The sequence below is a fragment of the Cetorhinus maximus genome, chromosome 20 (assembly GCF_964194155.1).
Source record: "Cetorhinus maximus chromosome 20, sCetMax3.hap1.1, whole genome shotgun sequence".
NCBI lineage: Eukaryota > Metazoa > Chordata > Chondrichthyes > Lamniformes > Cetorhinidae > Cetorhinus > Cetorhinus maximus.
The window spans coordinates 64648981-64666831 of record NC_135898.1 but is presented as its reverse complement, the minus strand read 5'-3'; the positions used below and the strand labels follow the sequence as shown (position 1 = coordinate 64666831).

Here is a 17851-nt window from a genome sequence, read left to right as displayed (position 1 = left end):
GCCGCGCGGTGACGTCGGGACACACGCCTGATGTCACCACGTGTCATTTTACACGTCGGCGTGCGGGCCCCGCCCCACACGCTGAACGGAAGATTCTGGCCCAGGGGTTTTTGGCAGGAAGTGCTCGGTGTTACATTGATTCTATGAATGAATGATTGGATAAAATTTTGTACATCTTGTTAGGACACCTTGTTAAGTTCTATTAAACCAATGTAACAAATACTTTAATAAGTTTTAGATAATAGATTGTACAGATTACTTCAGTTAGATAAGGCCATTTTAAAAAGCTAATGGAATTCCAAGTCTTATCACAAGAGGTATATGATGTAAAAGCCAAGAGATGATGATGAGCTCATGTAAAATTCTGACAAGACTCAGTTAGAGTACTGTGTGCTGTATCGTGCTCCACATTATTGGAAGAGTTTTGAGTCTTTAGAGATGGTAGAACATCGATTCACTTGGATGATGCTTGTTATGATGCATTACAAAATATGAAGAAAGACTTGAAAAATTGAGTCTTTTTTTCCTGAAAATAACACAGAATATGGAGCGATATGATAAAAGTACTTAAATTTATGAAAGGATGGAATAGGCTAGCAGATTTAGATTTTGAGAGACCATAGATAAAGAATTAAATGTAATTTCGAATGGAGGTCATGAAGAACTGGTTCACACAGAGTTATGAATGTGTGAAATTCACTTCCTGGTTTATTGAGTGAGGCAGTAACAATAGGCAGAGTTTAATGCTCCCCAGAGATAGGTGAGGCCATTTAAACGGGTGGGCAGACCCCAACTTTCTGACTCCCGCCAGTCAAGCTCCGGCGGGGAAGGGTGGATAGCAGCCTTCCCACCTGAAGGACAACTGGGGCTCTTAAGTTTCCACTTAAGGACCACCTAAGGGTCTTAACTCGCTGCCGCCTCTGGTATTCTACCAGCGGCGGACATTTTTTTTGTCCTTTTGCATTTTTGACATTTTGTTTCTGATTACCATAGCAACACTAGAATGCTCCAATGGTTGCTGTTTCGTGGTTCTGAAGAACTCTGTCATTATCTGATAATGATACCAGCGGCGGGCAGGGAACTCACCATGTGGGCCAACTGCACAGCAAACCTTGTTGGGTTTGCCTGTGATCCATGGGGAGGGGGGTCCCTCACTGTCAGGCACTGTGCCTGATCGATGTACCCGGCATTGGTAAGGGGGGGTAGGCCTGAGTGAAGCCATCCCACCGACGCTTGCTGTCAACACCTCTGCCCCTCCTCACCACACCACGCCATACCACCCCCCCCACCCCCCACCACCGCCCTGGTATCCCTATCCCGACCACCTACCTCTCCCCAGGGTTCTATTGGAAATCCCTGGTGAAGGTCTGAGTGCAGTTCCAACAGTAGCCACCACTTCCAGTTGTACTCTTGGTACTGGAGAGCATGCCAGCCCCTGATTGGACAACAGCTCTCGGGGATAGGATTTCCACCCTGCACCAGATTTAATTCAACGGGAAGCCCAACACACTTCAGGTAAGCGCCTGCAGTGACCTTTAAATTCTGCCCAATGTCAAAATTCAAAATTAAATTGGACAGAGAAATAAAATGGTTTGAAGTGTTCTGGGAGCTGAGTGAGTAAATATGATTATAACTATTGGCTCATGTTGAGGGTAGACACCACTGTGGACTGGTTTGGCTGAATGGCCTGTTTCCATGTTGTAACTTATATGAGTTTCAGACAAAATAATTCGAAAATACTATCCTGACTTCAAAACCACTCAATTTTGCCATCTCTTGGTGTTCTGCGTTACTACCAGAACTAAAATATTGAGATTAAAGGGATGCGTGTAACCTTTACTTAACAATTATTTGTAACATTTTTTTTGTCCTTTTGCATTTTTGACATTTTGTTTCTGATTACCATAGCAACACTAGAATGCTCCAATGGTTGCTGTTTCGTGGTTCTGAAGAACTCTGTCATTATCTGATAATGATACGCAGCCAACAGAGCTTTTGTACTGCTACAGAATTGCAACTTGATTCCTTTCAGATCAATATAAAAGAGACTTCAGTAACCTCAAAATTCAAATTGGCATTGCAGTAAAAGGGATGGAAACCTTTTGTTTTCATTTTTTTGAGCCAACTTGTCCATATAGGACCTTTTTACATTATTCAACAGAGTCAAGGTTGGGGGTGGCATTGAAAAATATTTTAAAAATCATGATTGAACAACAGGTAATGAGATGTAACAGTATGCCAGAGTGCTAAAGAGCATTAAGCTACAGGATTTCCACACACTGGGTTTCTGATTTTTGCAGTATCGCTGTGGGAACATAGCAAATGGAACTTGCTTCTTCTATGCAACTTCTAGTGACTAGTTCAGTTACATTTTTAAGAGTAGGTTACTCACCTTTTTATTAGACGATATGTAGTTTGGCAAGATTGAGGAAATAATGAGAATAATAGAGGGTGTTTATAATCAAATAAAAAAGTAACATTTTAAGAAGTAATTACAAAATGTGGTAACTCATTCCAGTTTATAATTGAACAAAGGTAAGTTATCACACCAAGAACAAAGATAGTTTTTAATAAATGGGATTATGTCATGTCTTGGGATTGCGCATATTCAGAAATAGGTTGGAATTGTTTCTGTTTGCAGTGTCTACTAAAGGAGTAAGATGCAAGTGCTCACAGCTCATTCATCGTGAATAGTGCATTCCTAATCCCCCTCAACTCACTTTGCAAAGTTTTATCTTTAAAAATCCGTTTTAATAGGTTTTCATTTTTGAGAGGCTCTACCATTATAAAAATACAACATGCTGCCCAAAGAAAGCAGTTTTACAAGTATTGCCGCAAATTTGGCACCAACTGTATTATTAGTATCTTTGTGTGTAACATCCTCATTCTACCAATTTTTTTCATATAAGATCTTGACAAATGTAACTGCTGTGCATGCATTTCTCATGATAATGTGTTAAAGATTTTTATATTCGATTTATATAAAGATTAATAAACCTTTATTAAATTCTATTTTTAAAATTACATTGAATTACAATGGAAGCATGAAACATTTTGAGTTTTGTTTGGTGTTTGCTGGGGTTTTGGCACATTCCAACAGTTAAGCAAGAAACACCAACATTGATTACAAAACACAGTTTCATACCTAAATACATTCTTCAAAAAGTTTGCATTTATTGGTATCACAAAAGCCCATCAGCTTTTTAAATGAAATGATAATTCACTAAACCACCTACATTGCTGCACTATGAGGAGAGACCAGGTAGATTGGGCCTATATTCGCTAGAACTTAGAATATTGAGAGCTGATCTATTTCAAACATAAAATTCTAAAGGGTTTGACAGGGTAGATACTAAGAGGTGTTCCCCCTGCCCGAGGAGCCTAGAACAAGAGTCACAACCTCAGAATAAGGGGTCGACCATTAGGACTGAGATGAGTGGAAATTTCGACACTGGGGTTATCCAACCCAGCCAGTTCTACACTCCAGCAGCAAGTTGAAAATTAACTCCATTAATTTTCCCAGTAAAATTATCATCTGGAGGAAAATATAGCCCGTTATTTTATAGGACAATGTACATTTTACAAGCCTTAACAATTTCAATAAATCCTTTTTTAAAACAAGCTAAGACTGTAGAAGCAGCTTAACAAGCTGTGTAAAATTCTTTTCAGAGATTCAAGAGACTCTCTTAATAAATTGCATGAAGAGCCTTTTCTCATTATTGATTAAATAATTTGCAGTACTAAAACTGATGGTCACATTTTTGCTTGTTCAAAGAATTAAATTTAGATGAGCTTTTTAATCACTAAATTGTGCCATCAATGGGCTTCAGTTCTAAGGTATTTCTACATTGTATAACATTTTAACCTGTTCATTCCTCTTGAACGTGAGATTTTTATGAATCCTACAAATTCAGATTCAGTAAGCACTTTTCATTTCCCTTTGCAGACTCCGTCAATTTAGAAATGTCTTAGTTTACTGAATTTAAATTTTGTGGAATTGACAAAATTGTATTATTGAAGCCATAAAAATGATTGCTGGTTAAGTGATCTGCACTTCATTAAAAAAACGTTTCTGATGTGCACTTATGTGCAATGTAAGAGGTTTAGACTAACACTCTGCAACCCATTAAAGATTACAGTTTCTGAAATATACAGGGAAATTCAATGTCCCTGCATTGATCTGTGTTCAAAGCTTCATGATCCCAGTGGGTAACTTTGCCCAACAGCAATTCCGATCAAAAATTTGCTGGCGCTACATATGACTTTCCAATCACTTAAATTAGACCAGAATATTATGCACAGTTTGCAGTAGGATTTCAGATATGCATTGCTAGCAACCAAGGCTTCCCACCAGGAACACAAAGATTGAAAATCATCCCTTTAGTTTTCGTGGAATAGGGAATCAATGGTTGGTATGGGAAGGAAGACCACGATTGAACAATGACGCATTGCTTCTGGATGGATCAGGCTGAGAGGTCTTTTCTCATATTATTTTCCATATCTTTTCACTCTTGCTGCTTTTTCTGCCATTTAAAATTTTCCTTACAATCTTGCCCTTACATAGCATTACATGACTGGGGGACAGGGGCATAACCAGCAACCAACCCTTTGTCTGTACTACTCTTAATCAGGCCACTATTAGATGTACTGGATGAACTATGTATGATTCAATCACCAGCAATTCATTCTTTTTTAAAAATCATTCACTAGATGTGAGTACTGCTCACAAAGGCAGCATTTATTGCCCATCCTGAGTCGCCCTTGAGAAGAAGTGCCTAACTTCAACCTGAGGCTACCCTTGACTGTAAGGTTTTATAAGAAATTGTATAGTATTTATTATCCCCTGTTCTACCACTGTTGGTCACAGCACAATAACATGTTATGTTGCCACATGTACTCTTATAAATAAATGTCTATACACTGTCCATTGGAATAAATAGTGATTTTTTTCTAAATGTTCTTGTAGTTATCAAGCCATGAGACCATTGTCAGCTGTAATTACTGTTACAAAATTAGAATTTAGTCCATTACTGTATATTTTCTCCTCTCTCCTCTACTCTTCTGAAGTGCTTACTAAAACCCTATCAGCTAAAGGCTAATTTTTCATTGGTGAACTGGAACAGTAACAATAGGCTATTTAACCGGGATGGGGAGGAGGGGTCAGTACAGTTGGATTTCTCCTGTCCCCACCTGATATGCACACCAATTCCAACAAAAGTCACTGGATAACATTCAGGAAAGAGCACCATGACTGGTTTTTCCCTCCCTAGCTTGGGAGAGAAATTGGAGCTACCAACTGAGAACAGCTGACCATGCACGGTATCTAAGGTTTTTCTGGATATATGGCAGAGTGTCATGCTAAATGGTGCATTTACTAATCAAGCTATCAAGATAAGATGTATTTGTTATTAACCCTAAATGTAAAATATGAAACATTTATTGCGCAACTATTATTAAGTTGGTTGGTCTTGCAGTTTTTCTACTTAGCACAAATTTATTGCACTTAAATTGACATGTAAAGCAGAAAAATGAAGTTTGTTCTCCTTTTAAACAATTGCTTACATATTATTTTGCATGTTAATAGGTTTGCAACAACAATAAAAACTGCCACTGTGACCATGACTGGGCCCCTCCATATTGTGACAAACCTGGTTTAGGAGGCAGTATAGATAGTGGACCCATGAGGCTTGAAGGTGAGGAATGACTGTATATTTTTATAATAGCAATACATTACATTCACATACACACAAGCTGGCATTAGCTTCTTCTACACCTGTATGTCAGTATTTTTCTTAGTGTATTTGTAATAAAACATGATTTTGAAATTGGTCAATATAGTATAAATAATATACTATGTTAAAAATAAAAACCTGTTTCTTATATGAGAATGTGCAGGCAGAATCAAAATGTGAACCCTCCCCTATATGGGGCACTATATGCTGCAATGCAACATAAACTCTTCTAGCTTAAGGTATATTTAAGATGAGTTCTTTATGAATAAAAAACGTCTGAAAATAAAGTAGAAGGATGTGCTCCAAATCTAGTCTCTGGAAACTTCCTTGGTGGGGATAGGTTACTGGTCAGCCGCCAAAACTTTGTCTGAAATCCGATATATGTGAATGCTCCAGTTACATTAGCCAATCGAGAGAACCCTTGAGGAAATTCCTGGAACCAAAACTTTAGAAACTTGTGGAATAAATAACTAGATTAATTTGTTGATTAAACTTTTATACAATTTGACAGAAATTATTTTAAAGACAATGTTGCTGTCAAAACTCAATCTGTATTTATACATCTTGTTTCAGAAAGCAACAGCCTGTTTGTGGGCATACTAGTTACCATATTGAGTCTTATCACCGCGGGGCTGATAATGTGTTTCAAACGGAAGACATTGCTCCAGCTTCTCTTCTCACATAAAATGACCACAGTTGAAAAATTAAGGTAAGACCTTCCTAATAATTAATATTTCCTCTAGCATTTGCTATGGAGACTTTTGAAGATATTTACTTTTTACTTTGCTAATAAGAAAGCAATGTTAGAGTCTGAGGAAAGGCGAAGGACCTGGATAACCTAATCCCCTAATTATTGATAATGGATCGTTTCTCTTGCCTTCTTCCCTACATTATTGCAACTAGTCGCAATTTGCATTGCATTGCTATGCTCTCTAGCTTTAGCTTTATGCTTTATCTTCCCCAATCCTAAACCCTGGCTCCTAATGCCACTTCTGAATCTTGTCCTTTTTCTGCCACTATCATCCCACCAGTCCTGCTATTGGCCTGCACACCATTCTGTCCTCTTATCACCACTACTTACATAATACTTTTCCAATAGTATTGCTATCAATAATATTAAAAGGTAAAACTGATTCAATTGCTCAATACAGTGAGCTTTAATATATCAGAATGTCGGTTATGGGGGACAAAAGCCTGATAGCATTTATTTGTGGTTAAAAATTGGTGTAAACATTTTATTATCAATGAGCAAAGCATTTGGAGGTTACAACTATGTCACAGCGGAAAAGTTGTTGAGCGACGCCAGCTGCTAAATGATAGTTGTTGAATTTGGGCTCTCCTGTTAAGGAAAGTACTACAAAATGTTTTGAAGATAAACTCATAAAAGCAGTTAAAACATTCTGTGGTTTTGTTTGCATGCTTATATTCTATAAAGGTCTTCTGCCTCTGCTTTCTGTCACTTTGGTTTTATTGACATGACCTAAGGTCCAGATATTACTGATAGCAAAACTATAAAAAAACAAATAGAAGCAATTTCCCGTTCTCTATCATGTGGATATTTTCATGCATATTGTCTGGGCTGTGAAATGACTTGAGATGATGGGCCAAATTTTCATTTGGCTGCAGAGGCAGGATCACTTTTGGCCAGCATGCCAGTCTCCTGCCAAGATCTCTCCCCAGGCAAATTTCATGGAGGCAGGATTGGGGGGATGAGAGTTGGTGGCTTTCTGCCCACAGCCAGCAGACAAGTTTCCGAGAGGCAACCACTTAGTTGACCCACTCCTCAAAAATTGCCCTCTGGGTCCTAGCTATGGCATGTATGCATTCCTGCTCCACGCTTCGTACCGACAGCAGGATCGGGACCCATAAACAAAAATCCAGCTTAATTTCCTAATTTTAACTTGCTATTATTATCTACCAAAATTCTTGCTCTATGCTCCGTCTTAAAAGATTCTACTTTACTCACTGCCCAGTATAGGCTTTAGCAGTCCATCTGGCCCCATGGTTTACAGAGAGAATGGCACTGCTATAGAGTCACAATAAGATTTTCAATTAAGGAATTGGGCTGGATTTGAAACCAGGTACCAGATATGAGAAGACAGAGCCCCAACTCACTGCATAACCTTGTTTCACATACTTCATTTTCAATTCAAGCAAATGAATGGCATACCATTTCAAAACTATTTTTCTCCTTACAAATATTAGACCATTTGCCCCGGTCCTTAAAAATACAGTTGCAAGCAGTAGAGAGGAGTAGAAAAAGAAAAATGGCTTATTTCCAAGTTTGTGAGTTTAATAATAATAAGTCAAGTTTAACTCCCCAGTGGCTTTAGATTAATGGATTGCACAGCATTGTAAAGGAGCACACAAATCAGAAAGTGAGCACTCTGATTCCAGTCTGCCCTGATCTCACACCAGCTAGCCGTGGAGATGTAAATTGGTCTTGATTTTCCCATGGTAAATAGAAGGAAAATTGTCCAAGGATCCTGCTTTGATTGTCATCCAGTGACTCCTCCTAGAATGTTCATGTATATAGATGCCAGATAAGGATAGGACTAAACTTGCTTTTGATGCTGTCTATGGTCAAATAGTTTGTCAGCTAAACTCATTGTCAAGCCACATATAGGAAAATAATAATCCCTTGGACAAGATGTCATAGGGTTATTGGTGCCTATGGAATGTTCCCATAATTATTGGGGTAATAATTAGAAAAAATCGGGAGAAGAATGACCTGGAATAAATTACAACTGGTAAAGATCTTACCATATGAAAATTGTTCTGGAAATGTATATTTATTGTCACCAATTTCATATACTGTAATCATAACTGACTGTATAAAATCTGTACAGATTAACTGTACCAAGAGCTTTCCTTTTTCTATTTGTAGGACTGTAGGTCCAACTAGATCTTCAACACCAAGCCAATCCAGCACTACCTACACAACTCCCATCAAAAGACAAGCCAACATATACAAGGTACGTTCTCAGAAAAAAATTATTGGGGGAAACATTTGATGAGGCCTCTTGGTAGGCACAGGGACTGTGATGTGCAATTACCCCACGCCAGATGGAGGTGATGTAGGCAGCATGAAAATGTTATGCTACTTGATTATCTCCAGGATTGTAGTATGCAGCCCGGTGCCATATGCGCTGGTGAGTGGCTGCACAGCCAGCAGGGGGACCCAGGTTCATGCAAGACTAATACCAACTAAAGCTAGTCTGCACCTCTTAAAGGGGCACTGCATTCTGGCTGCATTTGTATCCTGGAAACAGCTGGAGAAGAGCCCCTGATAGGAACAAACTGCAGCATTGGAGAAACAGGCCAGAGAGAGGGCTTGTAGGTTCCCAGATATGGTTCTGGGAGCCTTAGCGTAGGAGGTAGAAAAGAGGAGAAAGCTCCTATTTCTGTAGGGGACCAGGAGGCCTTCAGATATACACCATGAAGGCAATTGAAGTAGACAACTAGGGAGGGTCATGCCAGGAGTCTGGCCCCAAGGACCTGGATACACTGCTAAAAAAAGTTCAGTGACCTCACACAAGTGATCAAGGTCAGTGAATGCATTGTCAAATGCCATATCTTAACAATTGCACCACGAATTTCAGCATTGCTCAATGTACCACAGCCCTGATTACTCAACCATCAGCAACCTCCAATAATCAGGGCTCATGGTTAACATTCATATGCTCCACCTCACCCTCACACAGCACAGCATAAAGCTTCACACTCACATCTTGCAGCTTCCACATACTTCCAGTTATTCAGCTATAACAGGTACATCATCCAAACACATTGCAACACGCTCACTGACACGCTTGCTTTCTCTTGCAGAAAGGTGGCACACTACAGGCGGAGCAGCAGAGAACCAATAGGAGACAGCACAGCTGCCTGTCCTCACCCCCTTGAAGGAGACGGTGCCCAGCATTATTGACGGAGCCTTCACTGAGGCCATTTGAACTGCCATCGCTGAAACCATCCATGTTCCTGCTTTATGCACATTTTCACTTCACTATCATTCTGCAAACTGGTGTGATGTACAGGCTGCAAATGGTGTAAACATGCACCTTTTATTTTACGCCCAACCCCCTCCTCTCACCACAACCCACCCCTTCTGAATTCATGTTTTCAGATACCCAAGAACTGCTGCCCACCCAGCCAGTGGTGCCTGAGGCTGAAGGCCCAGGGTAAAAGCAGCCCTCTGAGGAAGTGTCACTTGATCCAACACTTGCAGTCAGCAGTTCAGATACTGGCACTGCAAGTACCTTAGAGAGTAGTAAAGAGCTGGGATTTGCACGTGGTGAGTCATCAGGCACGAGTGAGCTGCAGTCAGGCCAAGGGGAAAGGATAGCACTAGTTCCAACTCACTGAAGGGTGATGTCACAGATGAGTTCTGCTGTGGAGGACTCAGATTCAAACTTAGATGTAAAGATTGATAGGTGTGCACACTGTGATGCTTGGTATATTGGCAGGCCTACCACAGAGCCTGTTGTCAGTGTATGGAGCTTGGAGGAGTCGAACTCCAACTTGGCACAGGGTTTGTACAGAGCTGGCAGCCCATCCTTTTCAGCATGGAAATGGCGACCAGCTCCATGAGAATACTTGTGGGCCCAATTGTGATGCAGCATCTGTCGGCTGAAGTCTCAGCACAGGCAGAAACCACCCACCATCTCAGTGCTGCAGTGAAAACTCAGGCTGAAGTTCATGAGATCTCTGCTTGTTGCAAAGCAAACTCAGCTTGGTCAATGCAGGCTCAGACTGCTGCCATCATGGCTGCATATGCCAGTCTGCAAAGGGACATACAGGGTCTCTCAGTGGTCCAGCAATTTGTGCTCCAACAGATTACTAGAATTGCTGAGGTACCACCCCAGGGGAGTGGCGGTGGCCCCGTGGACGACAAATCTGCTGTCCTCTCTCCAATTGATAGCATTCATGCTCTCATCTTTGCTTCTCCACCAGTGCCCCTGCCATTGTCTTTCAGCCAGACAGCCCAGATTGCCGCTGCCCATGCTGAGGTGGTGCAGTCTAAAGCCAGGCACTCAAGATCCAGAGCTCATCGAGGGCATCCTGTGAGGCAGTCTGAAGCTTCTCCCATTGACAGTAAGCAGCCTTCCATCAGCCATGCTGCAGCTACTGGTGTAGGAGTGTTAGCACAGGCAAGGACACCTGCAAAAGAGGCACTGAGGGTGAATAATTTAATATTTTATGTATTATTGGAAGTGTTTCTGGATAAAGTTGATATGGAAGGCTGTTTTTTATGTCTTTTATTTTGGGATTTAGACCAAGAGGATCCTGTGATGGCCCTTGACTGAGGGATAGGAAGATTGGGAAGTAAGGAGCAACAGTGATGTGGTGATTTTATTTCAGGAGGACCAGAGTCTGATGGATGCTCGTAGACCACCTAACCGGAGCAATGGTGTCCTGGGTGCCTTCTCCCTCCTTGTGCTTCCTCCTCTTCCTCTACATCCTCCCCACCTCACCTTGAGATGGTTGCTGAAGCCCTGGTGAAAAGAGCTATGCCCTCATGCTGGCTAGGCTGTGGAAAACACAGCAGACCCCCAGCAAATCGGAAGACACATACGGCGAGTACTGAAGGACCCCCATTCCCACCAACTCTCAAGTAGCAAAACTGTTGCTTCAGGACACCAGTGGTTTGCTCCTCAGTGGCTCCGTTCACAGCATGGCTCTCATAGTGGGAGCACTATCCACATGTGGTTATGTGGTGAAGGGGAGTCATCAATGTCACCAAGTAACCATATTTTGATTCATCGTGGTGGCTCGAATATGGTGGAAATAGCTGACTGGAGTAAGATAAATGCATTGTGACTGCTGCCAGTATAGCAAGCTGTGCATGGCCACACACCAACTGCACGTTCTGATGCATATCCCTGTTGAGATGTGGTGCAGCCGATGTCTTCTTGCAACCTGGGGAAGCCTGCTCTCCCAGCAACTCCACATGGCCACTCTTCCTGCTTCTCTCTGCTTAGAGCGAGGACAATGAGGTCCCTGCTCCTTGCATACAGGGCCTCGATGACCTCCCAAATGTAGCAATGCATGACAAACTGAGATATGTTGATGATGTTACTTGTTCCAAACTAGAAGGAACGACTGGTGTAGAAGTTAGGGCACTAGTGACGTTGATCGCTACTAGTAGTGCAATTCTCACCATTCTGTGTGGCTGCAAGTCCAGTTAAAGGAGGTGGCAATGTTCTGTGACCACCTCATTGATGAAGCGCAGCCACAACAGACACTACTCTTGACTGAGGTTCAAGTAGGAGAAGTACTTTCTGAGAAATATAGTTGGGTAAGGCCTTCTGCTGAGACCATTGCTCCTACTCCCTCTGCTAACCACTTCTTTGCTCTGCTGCCTCTGCCCCATATCCCAGGCATGTTACAGCCTAAGAGGAACTAATTCCCCCAAGACTGGAAGCAAGTGGTTCACTCAGAGGCCTTTTAAAAAGACATCACTCTCTCCAATCATGAAATCACCACAAATCCTATCTCAGTGAAGACTGGGGTCAAACAAGGCTGTGTCTTTGCACCAACTCTCTTCTCCATTTTCCTCGCTGCAATACTGCACCTCACCTCCAGCAAATTACACACCGGCGTGGAAATAATCTACAGAACAGGTTGGAAACTTCAACCTGCGCCAGCTTTAATCCAAGGCCAAAAGCACTCCAACTTCAAACATTGAGCTTCAGTATGTAGATGATGTTTGTGTGTACTGACTCAAATACTGAGCTCCAGGTCATTGTTTACCCCTTCTCCGAAGCTTATAGGAAAATGGGCCTTTCACTAAACATCCAGAAAACTAAGCACAGCTTTCAACCAGCTCCCACAGTGCAACACCTCCCTCCATCAGTTAAGATCAGCGATGAGATCGTGAAAAATGCGGACCATTTTCCCTATCTTGGGAGCCTCCTCCAGACGAAGGCAAACATAGATGACCAAAGTCATTATCGCCTCCAGTATGACAGCTCAGCCTTCAGTCGACTGAGGAACAGACTATTTGAGGACCAGGATCTCAAACATGAGACTTAGATCTTGGTTTACTGGGTGGCAGTAATGCCCATGCTCCTATATGTTTTGGAGACTTGAACAACCTACAGCAGGCACCTTACAGCACTGGAAAAGTACCACCAATGGTATCTTGGCAAGATCCTCCAAATCCAGGGGCAAGAAAGGCAGTCCAACAGCAGCATCCTCTCCCAAGTCAACATCCCCAGCATCAGGGTGCTAATCACCCAAAACTAGCTCCGCTGGGCAGGGCAAGTAGTTTGTTTGCCTGACTCCTGAAGTAACTGCTCTACTCAGAGCTTGGCCTTGACAGGAGATTCCCAGGAGGACAGCAGAAACACTTTAGGGATGTCCTCAAAGCATCCGAAGAGGTCAAGTATTCCCACTGACTCATGGGAGTCTTTGGCTTGTGACCGACCAAAATGAAGAAAGTTTATGAGGGAAGGCACTGAACACGCTCAGAGACCTCGTCAGGAGCATGCAGCGGCGAAGTCGAGGCGTTGGAGAGAGTGCACAAACTCCAAACACCTCAGCTGCCCTATCCCTTCAATCACCACCTGCCATGTGGCAGAGTCAGCAAATTGTGCATTGGACTTATCAGCCATCTCAGAACCCACCAAATGAGAGTGGAAGCAAGCCATCCTCGATCCCGAGGGACTACCTAAGGAGAACAAGCAGCACTTCCTTCTGACTGAAAGAATTTCTGTCAACTCCTCCCACACAGGTACATCCACTAACTCTGCAGCAGTAAAAATAAGTCAAAAGTGCCTCACCTGAAAGTTGAATGTTGATGTCTTTAAATAATGCTAATTGAGGGGTGTCCTCCATTCAGCTGTTCATGTTTAAGAGAGGACGTTAACAGAACCAAAATGGTATGTCTGGCACCAAATCAATGTTAGACACTGACTGATGTCACAGTGTGCCAGCTTGGATGCTTTTGGAATATGCACAGGACAGCGGCGCCATTGCCCTGCAAAAAAAAATTACAATCGGCGTGGATCGCAGACCCCCCCACAACATTCTTTTCGTCGCCTGGGTCCTATTATGCTGAAACATATGGGGTTATAGAACTGAATTGTGAAGCTGTTATTTTATTAAACACTGGTGAGCATTTGTTTTTATCAAAAACATGTGTCAGCTGTGGTTTGGTTGGTAGCACTCTTGCCTCTGAATCACAGGGTTCCAGGTTCAAGCCCCACTCCAGGGCTTGAACACAATGACCAAGACTGACACTCCAGTCATTACTGAGGGAGAGCTGTGCCATCTTTCAGCTGAGACGTGAAACTGAGGCCGCATTTCCCTGGCTGGGTGGATGTAAAAGACTCCATGGCACCATTTGACGAAGAGCAGGAGAGTTATCCCTGGTATCCAAATTTACCCCTCAATCAAAATCACAAAAAGCAGATTATCTGGGCACTATGACGTTGCTGTTTGTGGGAGATTGCTGAGTGCTTAGCGGCTGCTGTGTTTCCTACATTGCAACAGTGACAACACTTCAAAGAATACCTCTTTGGCTATGAAGCACTTTGAGATATCCTGTGATCATGAAAAGTGCTATATGGATCCAAAGGCTGAATTTTTTGCAGAGCGGCAGGCGCGCGCCCGACCACTCGAGCATAAAATGACGGGCGATGGCAAGTGTTGTGACGTCGTTGCGCACTCACGTGATATTTCAGTTGGCGGGCAACGCGCCCGCCGACAATTAACAGGCCTATTAAGGCCATTAAACTATTAATTGGATTCAATTTTTTGCTGCCCGTCCAACCTTACAGTTGGCGGGCTGGTGAATTGGCCAGGCAGCCAATTTTGGATTTTTTATGAAACCTCATCTACAGGCAGGATGAGGTTTCCAACAGGAATTAAAAATGAAAAAAATGTTGAAATGTCATTTATAACATGCCCCTGCTCATGTGACAGAGTCACATGTGGCGACATGTTTTTAACATTTGTAAGTCTTTTATTTTTGATTTTAAAAACCTTCAGCTCCCTGAGGCAGCTCTGCGCCTCAGGGAGTTTTCATTGCATGCGTCTACCCACATGCGCAAACTTCCGCGCTTGTGCTCCTTCCGCCCCCACCCCGGCAGTGCTCAGCGTAGTAGCGCGTTAATTGGCCAGCCAGCGTGAAATTGACGATGGAGCCTGATTGCGAGTGGAGGTCGGCTTCACGGCTGCTCCCAGGCCCCAACCACACTCACCAGACAAGGTAAAAATCCTGCCCCAAGTCTTTTTTCTTTCTCTATTAATAATTCACTCAACAGCTAATTAATAATTCCTTAGGAAATGTTTCATATGTTACCTGATTAATATGGCCTCAGGAGCAGTATTACATGATAACTAACATGTCCTCGGCAAAAGTTTGATTATAGTTCAATTTTGTTTGTGTATTTATTTCAGCAGACAGACAATCTAAAGTCAGCCAGCTCATTCCCAGCTCCTAATGAGCGAGACCAAGCCGTGCGAGGACCACCTCGCTATCAACCGGTTCACATTAGTAATCCATTGCCGAATTCAGTCGGAAGAGCAAATTTGCACTTTTCCCTGACACCTCAGCGGGTCCTGCCACCATTGAACCACAGCATGGAGTCTAATTCAGGAGTACCAAGCAGACCATTGCCAGCCAAACCCTCCTTCAGAAACCCACAGGTATGCACACGTTCTGTGTACTGCAAAGATCTAAAATGATACCACATGCTGAAAAACTCAAGAGATGTCTAATACTTGAAAACAGCTGTCTCTCAGATGTTTCTCCAACCTTTCGACCTTTCCCACAGTAACTTGTGACTATTCGGACTATTAACATATATGCAGAACAGTTTTAAGAAACATGAAAAGATAAAATTATCTTTATTATTCTAGTTCTTTGCTATTTCATTATCCACCATTTCATTTGCGGAAGCAAAGCCAATTCTCAAACTTCATTTAATATCTAATTACTGCTAGACAAGTCGCCATTTCTGTACTGTTTGCCATATAAGTTATCTTCCAAATAAAGTATTCTAGGACAATATTAAATATTTGTAAAACACCATTTCCTAGAATTTAAGCTGTCTCATGATTGTTTCCAATGAAATAGATTTGCCAAACCCTCTTGAGACAATAGTGGCTCTCGACATCCAGAGTTTCTGCTAAAGTTCCACCAAAGTTATAGTGATGAAGCAGGAGAACTCTCAAAGAATTTCCTACCTCACCCCTCCACCCGCCCCAACTCCCCCTCCCCCGCCGCCCAAGATCTCCAGCTCCTGCCACCTTTGTTTTGGAAAACTCGTGGACATGCTAGAGCTGGGGAACTTTTATCGCTTTAAAATGACAGATTAAAATCTTACATATTGTTTGTGTTGCAATCTTTGAGCTATGGTCACATTCAAGAGAAGTTGAGATAAAAGCTTGCAGAAAGCAGAAAATAATCTGCTTGTTTCTGAGAATGTATTACGCGATGTTGAAATAGTTATCAGTCAGACAAAGAGAAGGAAGATAATGCAGGATAAGAAGGTTTCTGAAACCCCTTGCACAATGACCAGCTGTGGCTCCTTTATTCTAGAGGAAATCTGGAATTCAAATTCCAATTAGATTTAAATTTACTTTTGAGGTGATCTGGTGTAAGTTTGTTTTTTGTTTGCTTTTTAAGAGGTTGTTTTGCTTTTTTAGGCAATTTCAGTAAGTTGCAGCTTCTGAAAAACCCAGGTACAAACTACTTTGAAAACTGCTTCTCGGTGGCTCCCGACCCCTGCGTGTAACCTGAAAATAAAGTTTTCGGGATTCACTAAACCAATTAGGGCTTTAGGAGGCTGCAGGACACTCGGATGTGAAAAGGCACCATTAGTGCAACATAAAAGCATAAGAAATAGTAGTGCTGATCTTCCTTAATTAATTGGAGGGATGTGGATGTTGCTCATTCCTAAATGTCTGAGACGTGGTGCTGAGCTGCTTTCTTGAATACATCGGAATTACTTGCTGGACCATCACATTGCTGTGGGTCTGGAGCCACATATAGGCCAGACTGGGTAAGGACAGCACATCACCTTTCCTCAAGTATATTAGTAAAGCAGCTGGGTTTTTACAACAATCTGGTAATTTTTTTGATTACTATTGCTGATACTAGCTTGATCCAGGTTTATTTCATTGAATTGAAATCCCCCAGCTGTTGTGGGATTTGAACTCACGGACAGAATTTTACTGGCCCCCAGATGGTGAACTAGGTGGCGTCCCCAGCTCAGTCTCACCAACTGGTGGGAATTCTCCCAGTGGCAAGCTGCAAGACGGATTGGCTGCCCACTCCAAGGAGGCAGGCAGCTGATTAACATAATTAAAGGCCCAATTAAGAGCTATTTTAGGGAGCAACCCCCCCCCCCCCCAACACCCCGGGTGCAAGGGATGCTGCTAGCTTCAAGCCTCCCTGTGGCTCCATGCACCGAATAGGCAACAGTTTAGACTGTCCCCTCCCGCACCCCACCAGAGGGGTTCCCCCTCTGACACTCAGCCCGTTAAAATTATTTTAAATTCATTTTTCTGGAAGCCCCCTAAAGTCCTCCTAGCTGCCTGAGCAGTTCCCACTCTGTCCTGGTGACACTGCGGAGGCTTCAGAATGGAGCAGCAGCATCAGCAGCCCACCCTTTGCCCTTAATTGAATGATGGGCCCACAGGCGCCTAATTCGGAGGCTGCCTGTGGTAAAATTGCTGAGCTGCTCCCGCTGCCAGCAAGTGCAGGCTCAGGACCCACTTTTTGCATGAGATTAAGTTCAGCCCATGTCTCTAGATCATTAGTCCAGGCCCCTGAATTACAAGTTCAATAATATATCCACCATGCTGCCATACCCTGATGTAGAGGTGATTGGTCCACTCCCTGTTTTACCATGTGGCATTAGATATAAATTTTAGCATGCAGGCCTTTGCATGATGTATGATTTTAAGAATGCACTTGTATCATCGGTGAGTGACATGATGACACAATTTTTTAATTTAACAATTGCATCTCGAACTGCATCATTCCACTGCCATAATTCTACACACAAATATCATAAAAGATCTTGCATGGCAACATCAGACTTTTGACTCCAATGTTTGGATCTCCATTTAAATTCTCATTTACATAACTGTTTGGATATCTCTAA

At 42.5% G+C, this 17851-nt stretch overlaps 1 protein-coding gene across 3 annotated transcripts in view; it reads left to right on the top strand.

Moving 5' to 3' along the window:
• adam12a (ADAM metallopeptidase domain 12a) overlaps positions 1-17851 on the top strand; it is a 445440-nt gene that overhangs the window by 411304 nt on the left and 16285 nt on the right. For 2 of the 3 annotated variants that reach the window (XM_078564869.1, XM_078564867.1), the window contains exons 18-21: positions 5585-5693; positions 6306-6441; positions 8620-8707; positions 15138-15386. In XM_078564869.1, coding sequence (XP_078420995.1) covers positions 5585-5693; positions 6306-6441; positions 8620-8707; positions 15138-15386 — 582 coding nt within the window. The remainder of the gene's footprint in view (positions 1-5584; positions 5694-6305; positions 6442-8619; positions 8708-15137; positions 15387-17851) is intronic. The other variant, XM_078564868.1, reaches the window with a different exon arrangement.